This window comes from Zonotrichia albicollis, chromosome 2 (genome assembly GCF_047830755.1).
Source record: "Zonotrichia albicollis isolate bZonAlb1 chromosome 2, bZonAlb1.hap1, whole genome shotgun sequence".
NCBI classification, from domain to species: domain Eukaryota; kingdom Metazoa; phylum Chordata; class Aves; order Passeriformes; family Passerellidae; genus Zonotrichia; species Zonotrichia albicollis.
In genome coordinates, this window is record NC_133820.1 from 105512155 (window position 1) to 105531957 (window position 19803).

Here is a 19803-nt window from a genome sequence, read left to right on the forward strand (position 1 = left end):
GTTCTGTTCCCCAGAAGTTAGCCTTTGTGTTGACATTTGTCTTGTTTTTATTTGCAAAGGTGACAAAGGGAATCCTGGGCTTCCAGGCAGACCTGGCCTACCAGGAGAAAAAGGTGCTGTTGGGCAGCCAGGGATAGGGTTCCCTGGACCTCCAGGTCCCAAAGGTAAGATAAAGCTGTCCATCTAACAGGGCTGGTGTAACTGGAGTGTGGGTGGAGGCCTAGGTCTGCACTGTAATCCAGACATAGCTGCATGGATTTGGGAGGTGCAGCTGAAGAAGATCCCTTGCCAAAGTCAGCCAGCAGCTCAGGGAGCATTCTTTCAATAGAGTTCAGCTGCACCCTTGCTTTGTGTAGTGCAGTGGTGCACCTACAGACAAGTCACAGCTACTGCCAGATGGAAAGTGAAATGGTACAGCTTCTTTCATTGCAGCAACTGAAGCAGCTGAGATGAGATGACCCTTCTGAGAGATGAAAAACACTGCATGTAGTTGGTCCAAATAATATGCTGATGTAACAGTTGTGGGCCAGAGCTTACAGCTCTGCTGGGTCCCAGACAGCTAAGAGTGTCTTGGTTAGAATTCCAGCTTACTCAACATAGGTGTAGTCTTCCCTCCATGGCCATTGTCAGCATATGCAAGTAGCTTAGAGGGAATCTAAATGTTCTGGAATTTTTGAAGATGTCTTTGACATTACTGCTGCTCATTTAGAACTAGATGACTGAACTTTCAGCAGCCACCTTAATCACTAAAATTCTTTTGTGTCTTTGTCATTATTTCTTATGATTCCACACACGAATGAACTGGGAGGGTCAGAAATCTAATAATGAGAAAGGGCATATTTTTCTCTGTAACCATGTCTGATTCCTCTGAGAGTGCATTGGGACCTGAACAGAAAAGGCCCATTGTATCTGTAAAAGAATTGCTGTATGCACTTTGATGCCAGATGAAAGAAATGACACATTAAATATATTTCTTTAAAGGACCCTTCCATGAACTCAGCCCTGCCCAATGACATTCTGAGGTCTTAGCCTAAAAGCTGGATTTCTGCCTGCTTCATTTGAATTTGTTGTACGTGTGCTAATGTTGAGTGAGTGCTATCTTTAAGGGATTTGCAGAATGCTGTAGGTATTCCTTCTTGCGTTCCCAAGGTGCAGTTCATGGGCTGGCTCTGGCATAGAAGCCTTCTGTATGAAACCCTCAGCAGGACACGTAGAACGTGTCACAAGACATATACTGCAGAAAAGGTGTTGATTCACAGGTTGGCTTTGTTGTGCATCCCTCAGTCTGATGCCCCACACATTAAGTTGCCTTTTCTGAAGAGGACTTTGGGAACCCGGTTTTGCATGATGTTTCTCACAGGGGAGATGGGAGATGAACTCACAAGGCTATTACTTAAGAGGAGACACTTAGCATTTATTTCTTCTGGGTGATTGTTTCTCATCAGAAGCCAACTGCTGCACAAAAGTCAGTGTTTGAATCTTGTTGGGACATTTGCATACTGACAGGCCTAGAAGTTTGACTGCCCAGGTCTTTGTTAACACGTCCTTGTGAATAGTTCAGTTTAGAGGCTTAAAGAAACAGCAGGGGTCACTTAAAGACAGAGGGTAATGATGAGACTCATGGTTTGTTTTGCTTTGTTTTATAGGTTTCCAAGGTCAGCCTGGCTCACCTGGTCAGCCAGGAACTCCAGGAACCCCCGGTCTGGATGGTTTGCCAGGAGTTCCAGGTTTACAAGGCCAAAAGGTAGCTGTCAGCTGCTGATACTTTTATCTGTGACTCCCCATGTTGACAGGAATGTGAGCAAGGAAAAACTTTAGAAATTGGCCAAACTGCCTTTCATTTTATGTTTCCCACTGTGCACACAAGGAGACAAAGCAGATGGATAAATGCTTGGCATTAACACTTTTAAAGGGCTTACAGCTCTCCCCTGAAGTCATGTACAGAGGTCTGTACATAAGCCCTATATGGGATGATTTAATTACATTCAATAAATGATTTCTCGGTTTTGAAGTGTTGTTTCCTAATCTATTGTGTTTCTTTGGCTAGGGTGAACCTGGTGTAGGTCTACCTGGCCCTAAGGGATTGCCAGGCCCCCCTGGTCCAGCTGGCATCCCTGGAGAGAAGGGAAGTCCAGGACTGCCTGGTTTACGTGGCGAGCAGGGCTTTCCGGGCATACCTGGACAGCAGGGATTCAGAGGTAACGTTGCTGGAAAAATACAGTTCTGTATTTGTATTCCTTTTTAAAGTCACTCTCCTGCAGATGCAGTGAAAAGTCCATTCATTACTGAAATATCTTACTGATAGCTTGGGGAATTGCTCTTTTCCAATCTCATTTTTTCCTACTACCCACCAGTAGTAAATGCTAGCAGCAAAGAGCAGCCCTTTGTCCAAGCCCAGGCCTAGAGGTGTTGGTGGCTGAATGAAGTCTCCTTGGCCATGTGCTTCCAAAGCACCTTGTCTGGCGTCTTCAGCAAGCAAGATATCGAACAGCATCAGAGAAGGCCTGGTCTATGTTTCTCCTGTCTCCCTGCAGGTGACCCTGGTCTCCCAGGTCTCCAAGGCTTGCAGGGCCCTCCAGGTGCACCAGGGCTGGGCCCTCCAGGATTGCCAGGACCTGCTGGGCAGCCGGGACCCCAGGGACCACCAGGTGAGCAGAGAATACTCCCATGATGCTGCTTAAGAGCAGAATTTTGACATAAGTGGGTAACACGGGTAAAAGTGTTGCTTGAGAACTTTTTGCAGTGTGAAGATGATAGGGGTAGATGGGGGGGCATGCCAGTGGGCCTCCTCCATGTGGTCCAAAATGAAGGGTGAGGCCTCCTGAGAGGATTTCTGGCATTTGGATTGGTCTCCTCGGGTCATTGATGGGTTATTGATACAGGTTCAAAGCCTCTCTTAGGAAATGAGGACTGGTTCTGCTGTTGGCCTTTGAGTCTTCATCCTCTGTGCCATTTAATTTGTGAATCACAGGTGAACATGGTCAGATATGCTTATTAATGGTTTTCCTTGTGTTTTGTTAAGGACTAATCTGGTATCTTCTGGTTTTCCTAGGATTTCCTGGAATAAAAGGAGAAAGGGGCTTCCCTGGTATCCCAGGTCTAGATATGCCAGGACCTAAAGGGGATAAAGGCAGCCCGGGCCAGCCAGGAGTCCCAGGCTCTGTGGGGTTACCTGGCCTGCCAGGTCCACAGGGGGCTGTTGGACTGAAAGGATCAACAGGTAAATGCCCTGTCCCTCAGAAATCAGCATCTTTGACAGCTGTTTCATTAAGTTGTGATAGCACACCCTTTCACTCAGTTAGGAATTGATTGATCAAAGAGCCCAAGCTTGGGAAAATGCAAGGACTGATGTCAGTAAAGCAGCTCTGCACATGTAACTGAACTGCTGCTGCTGAAGTCCTTTCATGGACCAAATCCAGCAGGTTGAATTCAGCCTGTAATAATGAAAGAGGATTATTCTGCACAGTTTTAGTGACAGAGTATGGTTTTAATAATGCCTTTGTTAATGACAGCATCATTTGCTGTAATAAGGAGTTTTAAGAATTTGTCAGAAACCCATTACAAACTGTTTTCTTCTGGTTTTCATAATACTGTTTGTACTGTTGTTTTCTCTGTTGGGCTGCTTTAGTTTAATCATCTTCTTTGTCTCATTTTTCCTTAAGCAGTGCAACTCCTAATATGATAGGCAGTAAATAATTCTGTTTCTTGTATTTCTTTGCACTACTTGCTTTATTTTTTTTTTATTAACTCTTCTTCTTTGGCTTCAGGACCCAAAGGAGAAATGGGAGTTATGGGAACGCCTGGGTTGCCAGGAACTCCTGGGCCAGTTGGAGAGCGAGGTTTTCCTGGTGAAAAAGGTAAGAGAGAAATTTTCTCAAAATAAAAAATTGCAAACCCCACACCTTTTCCCCAACAGAAGTTGAGAAATAACCAAAGATAAGGAGTATACTTGGCCTAAGGAACTGTTTATGTCAAGAGACTTACCTCTAAGTTAGAAATAGTATAAAATGCCATATTCTAGGAGCAGGCATGAGTTTGGGCACCAAAACATGATTTTTGATCAATTTTTCAAGAGCATAAGATTTTGCTAGGTGTTGGGCTGCCATAGGTATTACTCCAAGAAAAATACACTATTTGAAATTATTAAAAGCCAGCAGGAAGGTCTTAATTAAGAGCCTCAGATAATACTCTGCATTACTGCCAAACCCCTGTCCTTATTGTTTCAAGAGACTAAAATTATTGGCTAGGAAGTGGGAAAAATATGTCAACTTTCTGACAGAACTATTGTGAAGTATAAAAAAAGATCATAGGAGCTGTTCCAGAACATGGTATTTGGTGCTCAAAATCTGAATAAATAGCTAATTTAATTTGTTGTTGTCTACTAAATATTCTTGCAAAGTTTTATATGCCCCTATAACATTCAGTGCTGTCTCTTTATAGGTAGCCAAGGTTTCAAAGGTGCAATTGGACCACAGGGTGATCCTGGTGTTAAGGGAGATAAAGGTGAAGCTGGTCTCCCAGGAAAACCTGGAACAATAGACAACATGGACATGGTTAGCCTCAAAGGCCAGAAGGGAGATCAAGGAGAAAAAGGTAACTTTATTCTCTAAATGTGTGAATAAGTGGAATTAACACTCATATACTACCAAGCAGAAGTACTTTGAATTCAATTTTGTGTTAGTTTTAGGCAACAGTTTTTAAAATTAAATTAAAGAATTTTGCATAGCAAATATAGATATTTTTCTGGTGTTTTTCAACTATATAGAAAAAAAGAATAATCACAGATCAGAGGGGTTTTGTTTGAACAGAAGAGGTTCAATTTGTCCTTTTATAATTGATTTTACCTCTTTAATCACAAGACTCTCTGAAAATAAAAGAAATTTTAAAAGTAAAACTAGAGCTTTCCCGAAGGGAAAAGCTGTCTTTCATGTAAAACATGCAGTTGTGGCCATGAAGATCAACTGATAATATAAGAAAAAACGTGAGCAGCCTTTTTTGGCACACTTTCTTGTGACCTGAAGAAAATTCAGTAAAGAAATGCATTTATGTCATTGATACCAACAGATCAACTTATATCAGTTTAGAAATATCTGGAAGTATGCAGGGGAAGGACAATCAGTTTTCTGTTTAGAAACTTCATGGTTATAGATTTGTTCGCTTTTTTAGATAATACATTCTTCTTGGTTTTTTAGTTTTACTGCTAATTGATAAATTATTTGTTTGAAATAATTTTCTCTCCTATATTTCTTTTCAAAGAAAAAATGTGTACAGTTTGCATATTTTTAATATTTTTTGTTCTTACTATACATTATATCTTACTTAAAAAATAAGAGTTTTTAATAAATGGTTACTTTTTTTGTTAAAATAGAAATGTAGAGCTTAGAAGGGAGCTACTGAGATATTGTGGTCTTTAATTTTCCTCAACCAAGTCCTTCAGGCTTTAATAGTATATCATGTTTTCTGAAACAATTATCGTTCCTTTTATACTTTGCGATTGCTCTCCAGTTTGGCTGAATCCTTGTTAGAGTGCACATTGCTGAAACAAGCAAAGTACTTTCAACTCAGGCCTGACTAGAATGAAATTTCCCTTTCTTGAAACAATAGCTGACTGAGTTTGTGATTAGCTATAATTCTTAGTCCCTTAGTTCTAAACTACTGTGTAATAATTTTTCGTTTTGTTTGCGTGTTTTTGACTTCTTCTATCACACATGTGGTGCATTATGCTTTTTGATTTTCATTGTGATTATTTTCAAGCTTCATTCCAACTCTTCAAAATCCTTCTGTAGTTTAATCCTGTCCTCTTTTTGAGCCTTTCCTTTCGAGTGTCATCTGTACATTTCATCAGTGCATTCTAGGGCAGACTCCTTTCCAGTTTGACAGTGAATCACTAATAACTATACTATGTTGTATTTGAACTGTGGAAACAGGAGAGTATCCCAGTCTTAGCTACCTCTTATCTCCATGTCCTGGCTAATTGTCAGAAGGAGATGTGGGCTCACGTGTTCTGGTTGGGTCTCAGAGAAACCTGGGCATGTGGGTAAGTAGTGCCTTGCAGCTTGGGCAGCCAGGGGCTGCAGGGGAGGGCGTCAGCCAGTGAGCAGTGAGTACATCTGCCCTTCAGCTGAGATGCAGCTTCTGGGAGAACTTTTAATGTAGCTCCCAGCCTATAAAGATTTAATCTAGATTATTTTTTCTCATTTGTTTCTGGTCTTGGTATGTACAGTGGTATGTAAAGTCTTAAAACCACATAGGTCGTTTTCACTATTTCCTTATCTACTACTGGCGTGTAGGATGGTTAATTTTATTTTGTACCTAGAAATCTAAATTAGGCACACTTTTTACATGCAAAGAAAGAAACCTTTGCTGAGAAATTCAAATGGTTAATTTCTTTGGTTTCTAATTTACTAATCTCTCCATCATTAACAATGCATGCTTCCAAACTTCTACACTCTACCTTTTCCTCACCACATGCAGTCTACAGATTGGCCTGGCTCACACAGCCTGGAAGAGTAGGTTCCAAACAGATCCCAGCCTCCAAATTTCTGCTCTTGCCTCATCCTCTCCAAGCAAAAGATACTTAGTACCAGCAGAGAAAAATAATTTAGTTATATTCCATAGCTTTGCTGATCTTTTGGCTGCCTTCATTCCTCTAGACATGAATATCACAGTAATGCTTTTAGAAGCTTCCAAAAGACAAACTGTGCAGATAAGACACTGAATTTTTATGGCATATTATCAGTGATGCTTAATGAAAAAATTTGGGTTTGTAAATCTTGAAATGTTTTTAATGAAAGCTGCTTACTTAAAAACATTCAGTGATTTATCTTCAGTAACCTATTGTCCTGCAGCTCTATGCAACACTAACAGAATTGTTTATGACCAAATGGCATGGACATAAAGTTGGAGAAGGGGCACACTAGAGAGTAAGAGATCAAGCCTTCTGAAGGTGCTTTACATTAAATGGAACAGGGAAAACAGCAAATTTCTGTCTGTTTACTAGTTGTTCACATGTGCCCTTTTAGAGAGCTGAACAGTTAAATCAGTAATTTCTGTTAACATCTGTTGGCCACTTTTCAAACAACTTACTAATCTAACTCAAACACACATTCCTTCAATTTCTTTTATAGATATAACTTGCTTTGTAATTTGCACAGGCACCCATAAAATTGCAATAGTTTTCAGCCTTTTCTCAGTACTGGTTTAATGTTGAAAGTTGTGTTTTACTAAGCCATTTCCTTGTTCAACAGAGAGAAGCAGCAGTGATCAAAAATTAACTAGAAGGATTATTGTATGTAATTACAGTAAATTGTAATAAAAATGATCTCACTGTGTTTTTCTTTTTGGTGTCCAGGGGACCATGGAGAAGCAGGAGAAAAAGGGCTACGTGGGGATTATGGAGAACCAGGAATTCCAGGGAGAGATGGTGAACCCGGTACTCCAGGACAGCCAGGTATGTCTGAAGATAACAGCAGACAGACTGTTTGTCAGGTATTTTAAACTTTGTTAGTGATGGGATTCTTCATTTCTCTGTTGTCCATAGGACCAAAAGGTGATCAAGGCCCCCCAGGGTACCCAGGGGATCCAGGAATTCCAGGACAAAAAGGATCGGTTGGTGAAATGGGTCTGCCAGGTACTGATTGCTAGGAATTTCTTATTTTTTTCCTTAATTAATATAGAACATTCTGAGAAATCTGAATGGAATATTTTTTGGTGTAGATCTACTAAACAATTGCACTGTTTGCAGTGACTGAATGTTAGGCTTTTGAGGCATTGCTTTTCAATCCTATTGTCATATACAAATAATAGGATGGTTTCCTAAGTTTCTACATGCAAATCCTTTAGCTGGATCTTTAGGTTTTCTGTATTTGTTTCAGGCAGGCAGTTTTTTGAGTGGTGCCTGTTTGTGTCTCTGATAGCCTGTGAACTGCATTAAGCTTCTTTTGTATTTTCCCCCTTCTGAAAGATATGGTGAGCTGCTGCGTACTGCCTGTCAATTATGAACTGTAGGGGTCTGGGAATAAAGTTGTTGTGGAAGGGATTGGTAAAGAATAAAATGGAGAAGGACCTATAACTCAACATGGAAACCTTGTCTTCATTGGGATGACCTTGTGTCTAGCATATTTAGGAAATCAAATGTGAAAGTCTGAAATAGTAAATGAGGACAGAAAACATATGCTGCAGAGGAGTCACTTTGTAGTACTATTAGAAATTAATCAAATAAAAATAAAGTTTTATTCAGTTCATATTTTTAGCAAGATCTTTGTTTACTCTGAATCCAAGATTATGACTGTCTTCTATGAGTAGAGTTGATCATCCCATAAAAAGTCCCATTTAGAGAGTGAATCTCAAAAGAAAATTTACTTACTTTCATAGCTCTGAATAGCCCAAGCAACACTGAAACATCACTGTCAACACTGCTAAGGTACCACTGGCTCTGATGTACCCATATTTTCCTTCCCTTTACTAGGAACACCTGGAGAAAAGGGTCTTCCTGGAGTACCAGGTTCACCAGGCACACCAGGGTTCCCTGGGCAAAAAGGCGAAAAAGGAGACAAAGGAGCACCAGGTTTTCCTGGAATTGGCTTTCCAGGGGCTCCTGGGGAGAAGGTATTTATACCCCTAAGGATTTGGTTATCTCTACCAAGCACTTGAAGAGATGCTGTTGGCCTTTAAGCTGTTTTATTTTCTATTATGCTAATTTAACTGCCTTATGAAAAACTTGAAAGGTGTGCATATGTACAGGTTTAGATGCATTCTGTTTGATGGAACCAATATCTCCAGTGTTCTTTTTTAGTATCTCTGCTCAAAACAGGCTAATTGACAGTGCTAGAATGGTAGGGAAGGGGAAGAACTTTAAAAAATACTAAGTCAATAATGTGAAAAGGGCATTTTATCAACAGGGAAAATAATCACACTAAAATAATGTTACTGTACTTTTACAAAGATACTATACAGTGCTCAGCCACTACTGAAAAGTGAACTGTGCTAATACTGTCTGTAAAGTTTAATTTAATCTCTAATAGTATCTATTAGGGTTCTCATTTGTTTCATATTCCTTTTCCTAGCTGTACAATGAAAGTTATAATGAATTTATAAGTAAAAAATAATACCTGCTAATCTGGTAGCACACTTACTGAGGACTCAAAAAAAGACATTTTTTTAATATGATGAAGTGTAATAAATTAAAGGCTAATTTTGAAAAGACTTTGTAAATGCATCCTAAAAATGCATAGAAGACTGCTCATTTTCATTTGTAGGTATTAAGGAATTGCTAAATTGCTTGAAAAACTCTGATAGTGGAATTTAATATCAAATTTAATCCTAAATTACATTGTGTAGAAGTGGAAGAACGATGGAATTCTTTAAATTCAGATGGATAAGAGGGGAGACATCTACCACTGCATACAGAAAAAACTGTTTCAGAATTAATGTCTGGATTTTATGTGTGCTTCTTCTTCTAGGGAGAACCAGGAAGAACGGGTAGTCCAGGTCTCTCTGGAGATAAAGGTGAAAAGGGTAATATAGGAATTCCTGGAATGCCGGGTGCCCCAGGTCCCAAAGGATCCCCTGGCATGGCAGGATTTCCAGGCAAGTGTTTATGCTTTTACAAAACAGAAACTGCAGTGAAAAACTGAAGTAAAAATTATATCAAATATCCCACATGGAAACACATTTTTCTTCCTTTTTTTAGGAAGCCCTGGCCGCCATGGAGAAAAGGGTGAAAAAGGACTTCCTGGCTTAAGTGGGATTCCAGGTTTAAAAGGAGAACCAGGTAAAAAAGAAATATCAACCAACAAAGGACACTTAAAATATTGTTTGTCTCCAGGCAGTGGCTAAAACAAAATCTTTTGCATTCTACATTCATTTTGGCTCAGATATTTTGCAGTGCATTTGTTCATTTCATAAGCAAAAAAGTCATTGCTTGAAAATATTGACATATTTCCTAGGTAAATATGAGTCAGTGTAGTGTGGGGCTCACTCTCTTTTGCATTGTTGGAGGAATAGATTTTACCACCTTCCACAGGACCAGTTATTGTTATAGCCATTATTTCTGTTGTTTCTGAGTTAATTTAAAAACAATTCAGTTAATCTTTATGCCCAAACCTGAATCACCACATTATCATAACTTCACTGCTGTTAGAAAGGAAAGAGGTTAGTATCAAAGAGAGTAAATCCATTGCTGTTGTGAACATTTTTGATCTTGGAGTCTTCTGTTCTCAGTTTTTTGGCTGCAGGACACATCATTTTACAGGACAGTGGACTGTGCTGTTCACAAGTCTTTGCTAGAGGTCCTGCGTTCTAAACTCACTGAGCTTCATGACAATTAGCTGTGTCAAAATCTTTAATATTTGAGCCCTGTCTCAGACTGATTTAATTCAGAAGTAAACTCAGTGAAAAGTCACACTGAAGTCATCACGCAATATCTGCTTGGTCTCTGTGGGAGCAAAAGAAAAAGTGAAGTTTTTCATGAGAGAAAAAAAAAAGTCACAGTTCAAATGAAAATGTCAATGATTTTTCAGGTGAACCTGGTCTTCCGGGTCCTGCTGGTGCCACTGGTCAGAAGGGTGAACCAGGTTATGATGGGATTCCAGGTGCAGCTGGTGCAAAGGGTGAACAAGGTACTGTGACTGTCATCTTCAGTTCCCATGGTATGAAAATGCACAGACACAGGCTGCACAAGAGTAGCTGATAGAGGTGTGTCCTGGTTTGGAGTCCTTTGGATGAAACCTTAGAAAATAAAGTCAATATTGATGTCTTAAGATCATCCAGCATTGCAATGTGATCATTTAGATGAGCAACTGTGTTTAATCAATGTAATATTGAAAGAATTTCTTTCACAAAGGCTGGTAATACTTTAAAGAATTGTGTTTTGGCAGTTATTTCAGTCTGAAACTTAGCTGTGAAATAGTGGAGCAGCCTTGCCTTTTCTTTGGGTAGGGTTTTCAGTCATACAGGACCCATTGTGCTAAATACAATACCAGTACATAACAAAAACAGCCTCTGCCCTGAGGAACTTTTGCATAAGCCATTTATTTGAAATTTGTATTTGCATAATAGAGTTTTATTCATTATAGGTTAAATGTAAGTACTTTCCTGACTTCTCATTTTCTGCTGTCTCTGTACTGCAGGTCTCCCAGGTAGAGGACTTCCAGGATTTCCTGGTGCAAAGGGAGATAAAGGTAAAACAATTACTTAAACAATTATAAGCCTCCTTCCCAACATACTATAACCATAATTCTGTAATGCAGACATATTTTCTACTTCATTCTTTTACATCCTATGCCTTCTCAGAGCAAGCAGAAGCTCTGAGAGGTTCAAATACTGGTTTCTGTTACAGTGCCAACATCTTGGAGTTAGATATACCCTAAAATAGGTAATTATTCATAGTGTGGAATTCTCTGCAAGCTGTGGTGTGATGAGGTAATATAAATAACTCCCGTATTTGTGTGCTGTGTTTTGACTCCAGATATTTCTGTTTTCCTACTAATTTTGCAAGAATCAAAGTTTAGTGAGGCTCTGTGCACAGACAGCTTTAGGTAGTGGTTTTGTGGCCAGGATACTGTAGTGATCTTTTTGCCTGAACCTGTTTTGCAGCCCAGACATATTAATTGCTAAATTAGTCATTTACTGTATCTCAATTGAGCATGTCTAAGCTATGCACAGGAGCATGATGCAGAGATGCAAAAGATAGCAGAGTACTGCTGAGATCCCACTGAAAATTTTTATTACCTGGGCTCGGGACTTAATTGCTTGGGTACAGTCGCGTGACCATGACAATTCAAGTCCCCTTATGTTCTTTGGAAGTGTGTCACTACACTGTGCTATGAGAGTGGTTTGATTGGCTTGAGTCAGTGCTTGTTCAAGGTGTCTGTAAGGCACCATGCTCCAGTTAATGAAATAAGTATATCCTAGACACTAGGCTGCAATAGATACAGTAGTCAAGAAATGTCAAACTGCTGTTGATAAAAGAAATTGTGTATAGTGGGGGAATTTTCAGTTTTAACTATCCACAATTTTCTATTGTGGAAAACACAAACAGTTCAAGTAGTTCATCCATGAAATTAACATGACACAGCAAATTTTGAAGAACTTACATAGCTTTAAATGTCAATGCCCTACCTCACTTATTCATTCTACTAATAAAGGAAACTTGTCTGGACAACCAAAGTGATAAACCAGAATTTCAGGATATCATTTATTTACCATCTTAGACTAATTAATAATCATTAACTACTGTGAAATCCCTAATGTTAAATATTTAATAAATTTAGCAAATGTTCTAATTGTAGCTCGGTGGGCACGTAGAGCGCTAGATTATGAGAACACTTCTCTCACCTTCCCCATCTCTTATTTTGTCAGCTCAGCTCATTTAAAAATATCTGGGTTTAGAGTAAATATGTATTCTAAAGATATTTCTTTGGTATTCCAAAGAAACAAGTCAAGGATTTAAAAACCTGCTCTGCTCAAGCAGAGACCTAGGGATAGTGTTCTCTATAAGTTTTGGGTTTTTTTGTTATTGTACTTATACCAATTATTCTATATTTTGCTCAGTCTAAAACTAGATTGAATTGCAATTGTTAACTATTTGTACAAGCCTGAAAGTAAGTACAACGAGTCCAAATCTAGATCTTAGTAAAAAAGTATTCCATTTTTCTCCAGGAGCAAGACCTTTTGTGCTTAGTCAAGCACAACATCCATTACTTGACTATGAAAATAATAATTGCTGTGGAGTAAGGGTTTGGGGGCTTTATAATCTTTGTGTAAGGAGTGGTAGAGAGATGCTGAATGTTAATCTATTTTAAGAGTGACTAAAAATAGTCCAGTGATGAGTTTAGATAAGAAAAGGTATGTCAATCAAACTACTTTCCTCTTATTTTATATCATATTGTGAAGAATCAGACATTTTGCGTGAAGTTTTACATTTTATAGAAATGTATGAAGTTAAGGTCAGTGTATTCAAAAAGAATAAAGCTTACTGTGAGTGGATAATATGGCAGAAGGTTTCAGTGATTGTGATCTATCTAATCATATTCTGTTGTTGTTTCAAATCTTAGGTGCGAAAGGTGAAGTGGGTTTTCCAGGATCCCCAGGAAGTCCGGGGATCCCAGGCCTGAAAGGGGAACCAGGATATGCAGGTCCACCAGGCCCTAAAGGGAACCAAGGTCTTCCTGGGCTGCCAGGAAGTGCAATTGAAGGCCCTAAAGGAGACAGAGGACCCCAAGGCCAACCTGGTCTTCCAGGTAATTCTTTATCTTTAGTATTAAAGTATTGCTGGTCATCGAGGCTTGCCTAATTAATTAATTATTAATACAATCAATATTGCATATCTTTGTTCATCGTCTTCTCCCAGGTCAGTGGAAAGCTTTTGTTCACTGGCAGTTTTGGCAGTGTGTCCTAGAACAGGCTGGTTTTATATCCTCAAGCACCTTGTCCAGAAATTGTTCAAGTGTTGAGAAGGTTGCCTCCCATTTCCATGTTTCCCTATGGACTTTATTTACTGTTTTGAGGCATCCAGGGCTGTTTGTTCATATGTGCTGAGTTTAATGTATTTAAAAACGACCCAGCCTGGCCTTTCCATGGCAGTGGCCTGTGCTAGAGGCTAAGGAGGAGAGTGGAGCAGAGTACAAAGTATCTTTAGCATGTTTATGCCTGAGGATGGACTATCTGCTTGTTCTGCACATGTGGAAAACTGCCTCTGATTTCAGTCAGCTACAGGCTGAGAGAGGATTGGATAACAAGTGTCCCTGCAACAGATTCTCCTACTTATTTTCTTGAAATGGAACAACAATTATTTTGGTTCTGACCGTCTGTACACCTTGTTTGTCCTCCATGAAATACTACTCTAAGCCAATTTTGCTGCAAAATACTTTTTTTCTGTTTTTTCAGGTTTACCAGGTCCAATAGGGCCACCAGGACCTCCAGGTCTGAAAGGGGCCAAAGGAGAGCAAGGGAGCAATGGCTGGCCAGGGATCCCTGGGGGTCCAGGGATGAAAGGTGATCCGGGTTCCCAAGGACTGCCAGTAAGTTACTTTCAGTACACTCTTGATTTGCTGAAAGCTGGTTCTTGTAATTAATAGATATATTAATCATACAGTTTCTTGTTCAAAACAATGATATTTTATGTTCAAAGTGCCTTTGCACTCACTGCTGATGATGTAAAGTCAGTTTGAAAGCATTTCAATGCTCTCCTTGGAAAGGCTGCCCCAGTGAGCTAATGAACTTATTAGAAATTTATAGATAGTGAGTGGTAACATACAACACCCAAAATATAATTTACAGTGTTTTAACTGCACGGGATGGCTGAAGCACATCCATAAATCTGGTAAATGCATTACTAGTTAATTTTAAAGGTTGCATATTTCATGATAAATTGCCTTCTGAAATTACCTGAACTGTTTGCTTTTGTTATGAAGGCTCTCAAATAAAGTGCAGTTTCAGTACTGTCAGTGATGAAATATTGCTGCTGCTTTAGAACTACAAACAGGCAATAGTATTAATACATTTTTGTCATATATTATTCATTTTCCCTGGCCTAAAATAGTCACTTTTCAGTATACTAATGAGAGCGAAGTAGAATAGGACAGTCACCCAGAATAGTTTGTCTTCTTTATTCTTTCTCTCAGGGTGTATGATCCCTTTTTCCACACTGAAAAATATGCTCTGTTTTTTAACTTTTCATTCCTTCTTTCCTACTACACTGGGAATCGAGATCATTTAGCCCAGTGTAGAAGGAGGCTCAGAGGGGACCTTATCAGAGGGGCCCTTATCATTCTCTACAACTCCCTGAAAGGAAGTTGTGGCCAGATTGGAGTTGGTTTCTTCTCCCAAGTAACAAATGAGAGGACAAGAAGAAATGGTCTCAGGTTATGCCAAGGGAGCTTTAGATTGGATATTAGGAAAAATTTCTTCACTGAAAGGGTGGTCAGGCATTAGAATGAGCTGCCTAGGGAAGTGGTGGAGTCACCATCCCTGGAAGTGTTCAAAAAATGTGTGGATAGAACACTTGAGGTGTTTGGTTTAGGGGTTAATATGGTGGTGCTGGGTTAATGCTTGGATTTGATGATCTTAGGGGTATTTTCCAATCTTAATGATTCTATTAAAAAAAGGACAATAGTAATAAAAATAATATTTATGGAAAAAAGGATGAGAAAATTCCTAGTGTACAAAAGGAAGAAAGACTCAGGAATAAGGTCCTGATATAAAATGCAGGGCTTTAAAGGTCCACATTATTTTTGATAATGCAAAGATCTAGTGCATCTTTTTCTGCATCCAGTAGTCACTTCACAGAGACTTTAAGGATTTGCTTCTGTGTTCAGCCCTTTTATATTTGGTACCATACTGTACCATACGAGCTTTGAAGGTAGTAATTTCCAACATAAGCCTCCAGTATATTTTCCCTAGTTTAATAATTTGCACTGCTTTTACAGAGAGCTAAATTTCTATACCCCAGGAAATTGCAAACCTTTTCACTGGTTGCTATACTAGTCTGAGACTGTTTGCTGAGAAAGAATGGGAAATGCCTAAGGGTTTTGATTCCATGCCTTCAATCAGAAAAAATGTTTCACTATCCTTGAGCCATAATTCATAGTAGCAGGTTGTTAACTCAGTGTGAAATGCTGCAGTGAGAGTGATATTAAATATTAAGCTTCCTCTGATGATACATACAAGATGAGTTTCCACTGTTCCCGGTGTGACAGGCTCCTACCCTGATTACGGCTCAATTGCTCATACAGGTCTCCAGGTACATGGTTACCTATATCAGAATGGAGATTTTGTTGCAACATGAATGACACAACCTGTCCAAAAATTGTATCCAAAGAAAGTAAATGCAGAGATCAGACTGTGAAATACAAATCTCATGGGTTTTTCCTGTTCATTTTAGTGTTGTAACGGGAGAAGAAACATTTTCCTGAAATAGTTTTGTTCTGTTTGGAACAGACCCAAAAGAGTTGTTTACCAAGCTGTATCTGATGAGAAAAAACATTTAGGAAATGCATACTGTTATGGGAAATGTATTTTGATGGAAAGCTTCCAATAAATTCCTCTTATAAATATTTTTTATAATTATAACCTAAAACATATATATATATATATATATATATATATTTAAGACCCCCTCTTTTAATGTGATTGACTCATAAGTGCCTTCTGAATGAAAACTAGCCCTCCTGTTTTGGGCTTCAGAAGTTCACATATTGTCATACAAAGGGACAGTATTTTTTTTAAGCAATCCTCTACACTGTGTCTGTGTGACTGAGGGTAACCAGGGAATCTTACTGCATTGATGCCTGCCTTAGCACTCTTGAGAGTAGCACTTCTTTTGTTTAATTTGGAGTCTTTAGAAGTTTAACTGTGGGCATTCATTTTTGAGCTAGTCATCTCCCTTTACAATCAGTGAAAATAATTGGACATTTTTTGTTCTTCTCACCTTAATATAAACATCTAACTTGCACTGAATGAAAAATCACTCCTATGTGCCTATTTTATTGCTCTGCAAATATGATAAGATGACTTCTACTGTTGGTATTCTTTTTCACTGTGTGTTTAATTCACATCTCCAGCTTCTGGTTGGTGGGTTACTTAGCAAACGGATTTTATTTTTTTCCTCCACCTGTGTTCTGTGTCTTATTATATAGTAAACTATCACCATCATACCAAATCAGCCAGGGAGAAACTCTAAACTATACTAACAAGCTTTTTGATCTGCAACAGACAAAAGAAGAAAATAAATTGGCAGCCATTTGAATGACTATTTACAGTGTCCTTTGAAAAAGGGTCTTGGTTTTCCTTGAAGTGAGGCTACAGTGAATGTGTTACCATTAATTTCAGGGCTACAGTTTAGAATAGTGAAGGCAGAGGGAGGAGTTCCCATTGTGTTTGAAGTGTTTTAAGTCCTTGAGTGTTTTATCCCTGTTGAAAAGTAAAAATCTTCAGAGAATTATAAATTGTTGAGCATATTTAATTTCATCCCATGTGTGAATGTAAAAGTTTTCAAGTCTGCTAGAATTACCCCATTTAATTATCTAACCAGCAACCTCCTGCTGGGACTGCACTGAAATTACTATCTGCTGAGGTTTGTGCTTGCAGATGTTTTTCATAATTATATGGTCTGTGGCTGAGAACCTTTTTACTGGCTGCAGTGCTAGTAGTACCTCATTCTGGTCTGGTATCTTTGAGGGCAAAAAATAGTTTAGAAAGAGCAAAGTGTCACTCCTGTTCCTGTAAGAGAAGCTTCTCAAGCTAATCAAGGGAGAGAATCACCATTTCTTAAATTTAATGGCTTTGTTGTATTATATTTTTTTCATAGGTTTCCATTAATACCCAGTCTATTTGAGAGTCATATCATAATAGTGTAAGATAACTATATTTCACATTTTCTTTTATGCAGGGTAGTCCTGGTTTGCCAGGAGATGTTGGTCCAAAGGGTGATCTTGGACCTCCAGGAGTTCCCGGTGTTCCAGGTGAGGAGGAAACTTAACATACTCCTGAAAAGTATGCAAAAATATCTCTTTCATATCCTTCCTCTCTCAAAAGAAATGCCCAAAGAATGTTGACTCTATGTTAATAATTACTGACACTGAAAGCTGTGTCAAAAAACAGAAAAGCATTGAGATTTTTCTTAAGATTTTTTTGTCTCTTGCCTGTTCTTGCATTGAAAATATTAAATGTGCAATTCCTTTAAAAGATGGATGTAAAATTGATTGTTAGATGCTACCAGTCAAGAATCTTCTAGATTTTCTTGAGAATTAAAGAGGCAAACAATTATATGTGAGGAAGTGATGTCTGTATGTCTCTCTTGTTGAGTAAATTCCTGCTAGTGTCACCATCATGTACATGAAAACACCAGGTGTATAAAAAATACCGTTTTTAACAGAAAAAATGTAATGCTTTTAATCTAGAGAATGATATTATTAAAGTAATAATGATATTATTTCTTTTGTAACTTAGTGGTGGCGTTTGTATCATGTTTCTGATAATAGTTAAAAAGTACTTGAGCAAATAAAGCCATGTCCTTTCCAGGATCATGAGGATGAGGGTCATACATGATTATTCCACACATATCCTTCCAGATCAAGAAATGACTGAATTTTAATGCAAATATTTCCTTTGACTTCAGGTCCAAAAGGGACTCCTGGCTTCCCAGGCCTTAAGGGTGAGCGAGGTGACCAAGGTCTTCCTGGATCTAAAGGTATAATGAAGACTTGTGCTTTTTTCCCTCAGATTTTTTGGTAAAATGGTTATTTTTTATTAATTTGTTGTTATTTGTGTCTATAACTCCATCACTTTTTTTTTCTGTGTAAAAACTCAGAATATGAAACCAGGTGTCATGTATCACTATCTGAATGGTCAGATTAGAATCATAGAATGGTTTGGGATTGAAGGGATCATCTAGTTTCAACCTGCCTGCCATGGGCAGGGACATCTTTCACTAGGCCAGGTTGCTCAGAGCTCCATCCAGCCTGGCTTTGAATGCTTCCAGGGACAGAACTTCTGTAGATACGCTGGAAACCTCTGTTCCAGTGCTTCATCACCCTCACAGTAAAAAAATCATCCTCCTTAAGTCCAATCTAAATAACACTCTTCCTGTAAACACTTCTTTCTTCCACACTGTTACCCCTTCCTCTGTCACTCCAGATCCTGGTAAAAAATCTCTCTGTCTTTCTTATAAACCCCTTTTATATATTAAAAGGCCGCAGTGAGGCCTTCCTCAGGCCTTCTCTTCTGCAGGCTGAACAAGCCCAACTCTCTCAGCCTGTCTTCATAGAAGATCTCTTCCACCCCTCTGATCATTTTCATGGCCCTGCTCTGGGCCTGCTCTAACAGGTACATGCCCTCCTTGTACAGGGGACCCCAGAACTGCATATAATGCTCCACGTGGGCTCTTAGAGCAGAGGAGGAGCATTACTGGCCATGCTTCTTTTCATGTAGCCCTGTATTGGCTTTCTGGGCTGCAAGCAGACATTGCCGACTCATCCCGTTTTTCATCCACTTGTGTTTCCCAAGTCCTTCTCTCCAGGGCTGTTTCAATCCATTCATCCCCCAGTCTGTAATGATACTGTGGATTGCTCTGGCCCACGTGTAAGACCTTGCACTTGGCCTTGCACTTGTTGAACTTCATGAGGTTCCCACTGGCCCACTTGTCACGCATGTCAGGGTCCCTCTGGATGGCATCCCTTCCTTCCAGCATATTGACTACACCACTCAGCCTGGGGTTATTTACAGACTTGCTGAGACAGCTCCATAGAGCCTAAGGTCTGAACAGCTATTTCAGTCCATGGGAAGTCTGTTTGGCTGGAGATACCAGCATAGATAGGCTTCAATTTGGGAAGCTTTGCAGTTTCGTTCACATGTAAAGTCTAGGATGTGTTGATATCTTGTGACTATCTGTGACAGGCTCCAGTCTCCGACTGTATAAATGGCAATACAAGGTAACTTTTTTTTAATTTGTGATATACTAAATCCGTGCTGATTTTCTTGGTTGATTTCCACAGGTTTACAAGGCCCACCAGGCCCACCAGGTCTTTTTCAGCTTATTAAAGGGGATCCTGGCTTACCTGGACCTGTAGGACCAGTTGGTCTCAAGGGATTCCCAGGACTTCCAGGTCCCAAAGGACAGCAAGGTGAGAGTTTCTAATTTGCCAGTAGAAACATATTTTTGTAATGTAAAATAGTCAAAGGTAGGCTAGATACTACAAGATTTTTGGTATAATATTATCCAATTTTTGTAAGCCACTTAAATTGTGTCAGTGATGAAGAAGCTCCTTTTTGAAGCTCATCCAAAACAGATGCCTTCCTGGTGGT

At 39.2% G+C, this 19803-nt stretch overlaps 1 protein-coding gene across 2 annotated transcripts in view; it reads left to right on the plus strand.

Moving 5' to 3' along the window:
• The window catches only part of COL4A1 (collagen type IV alpha 1 chain), a 120303-nt gene that overhangs the window by 89727 nt on the left and 10773 nt on the right, over positions 1-19803 (plus strand). For both annotated transcript variants that reach the window (XR_012579140.1, XM_074535968.1), the window contains exons 28-46: positions 60-164; positions 1647-1744; positions 2048-2198; positions 2535-2648; positions 3053-3220; positions 3768-3857; positions 4441-4593; positions 7352-7450; positions 7541-7630; positions 8468-8607; positions 9462-9592; positions 9696-9772; positions 10521-10619; positions 11130-11180; positions 13056-13241; positions 13888-14021; positions 17390-17462; positions 18119-18190; positions 19494-19622. Coding sequence is in view for 1 of the 2 variants with exons in the window: in XM_074535968.1 (XP_074392069.1) it covers positions 60-164; positions 1647-1744; positions 2048-2198; positions 2535-2648; positions 3053-3220; positions 3768-3857; positions 4441-4593; positions 7352-7450; positions 7541-7630; positions 8468-8607; positions 9462-9592; positions 9696-9772; positions 10521-10619; positions 11130-11180; positions 13056-13241; positions 13888-14021; positions 17390-17462; positions 18119-18190; positions 19494-19622 (2160 nt within the window). In the remaining variant the exon portion in view is untranslated. The remainder of the gene's footprint in view (positions 1-59; positions 165-1646; positions 1745-2047; positions 2199-2534; positions 2649-3052; positions 3221-3767; positions 3858-4440; positions 4594-7351; positions 7451-7540; positions 7631-8467; positions 8608-9461; positions 9593-9695; positions 9773-10520; positions 10620-11129; positions 11181-13055; positions 13242-13887; positions 14022-17389; positions 17463-18118; positions 18191-19493; positions 19623-19803) is intronic.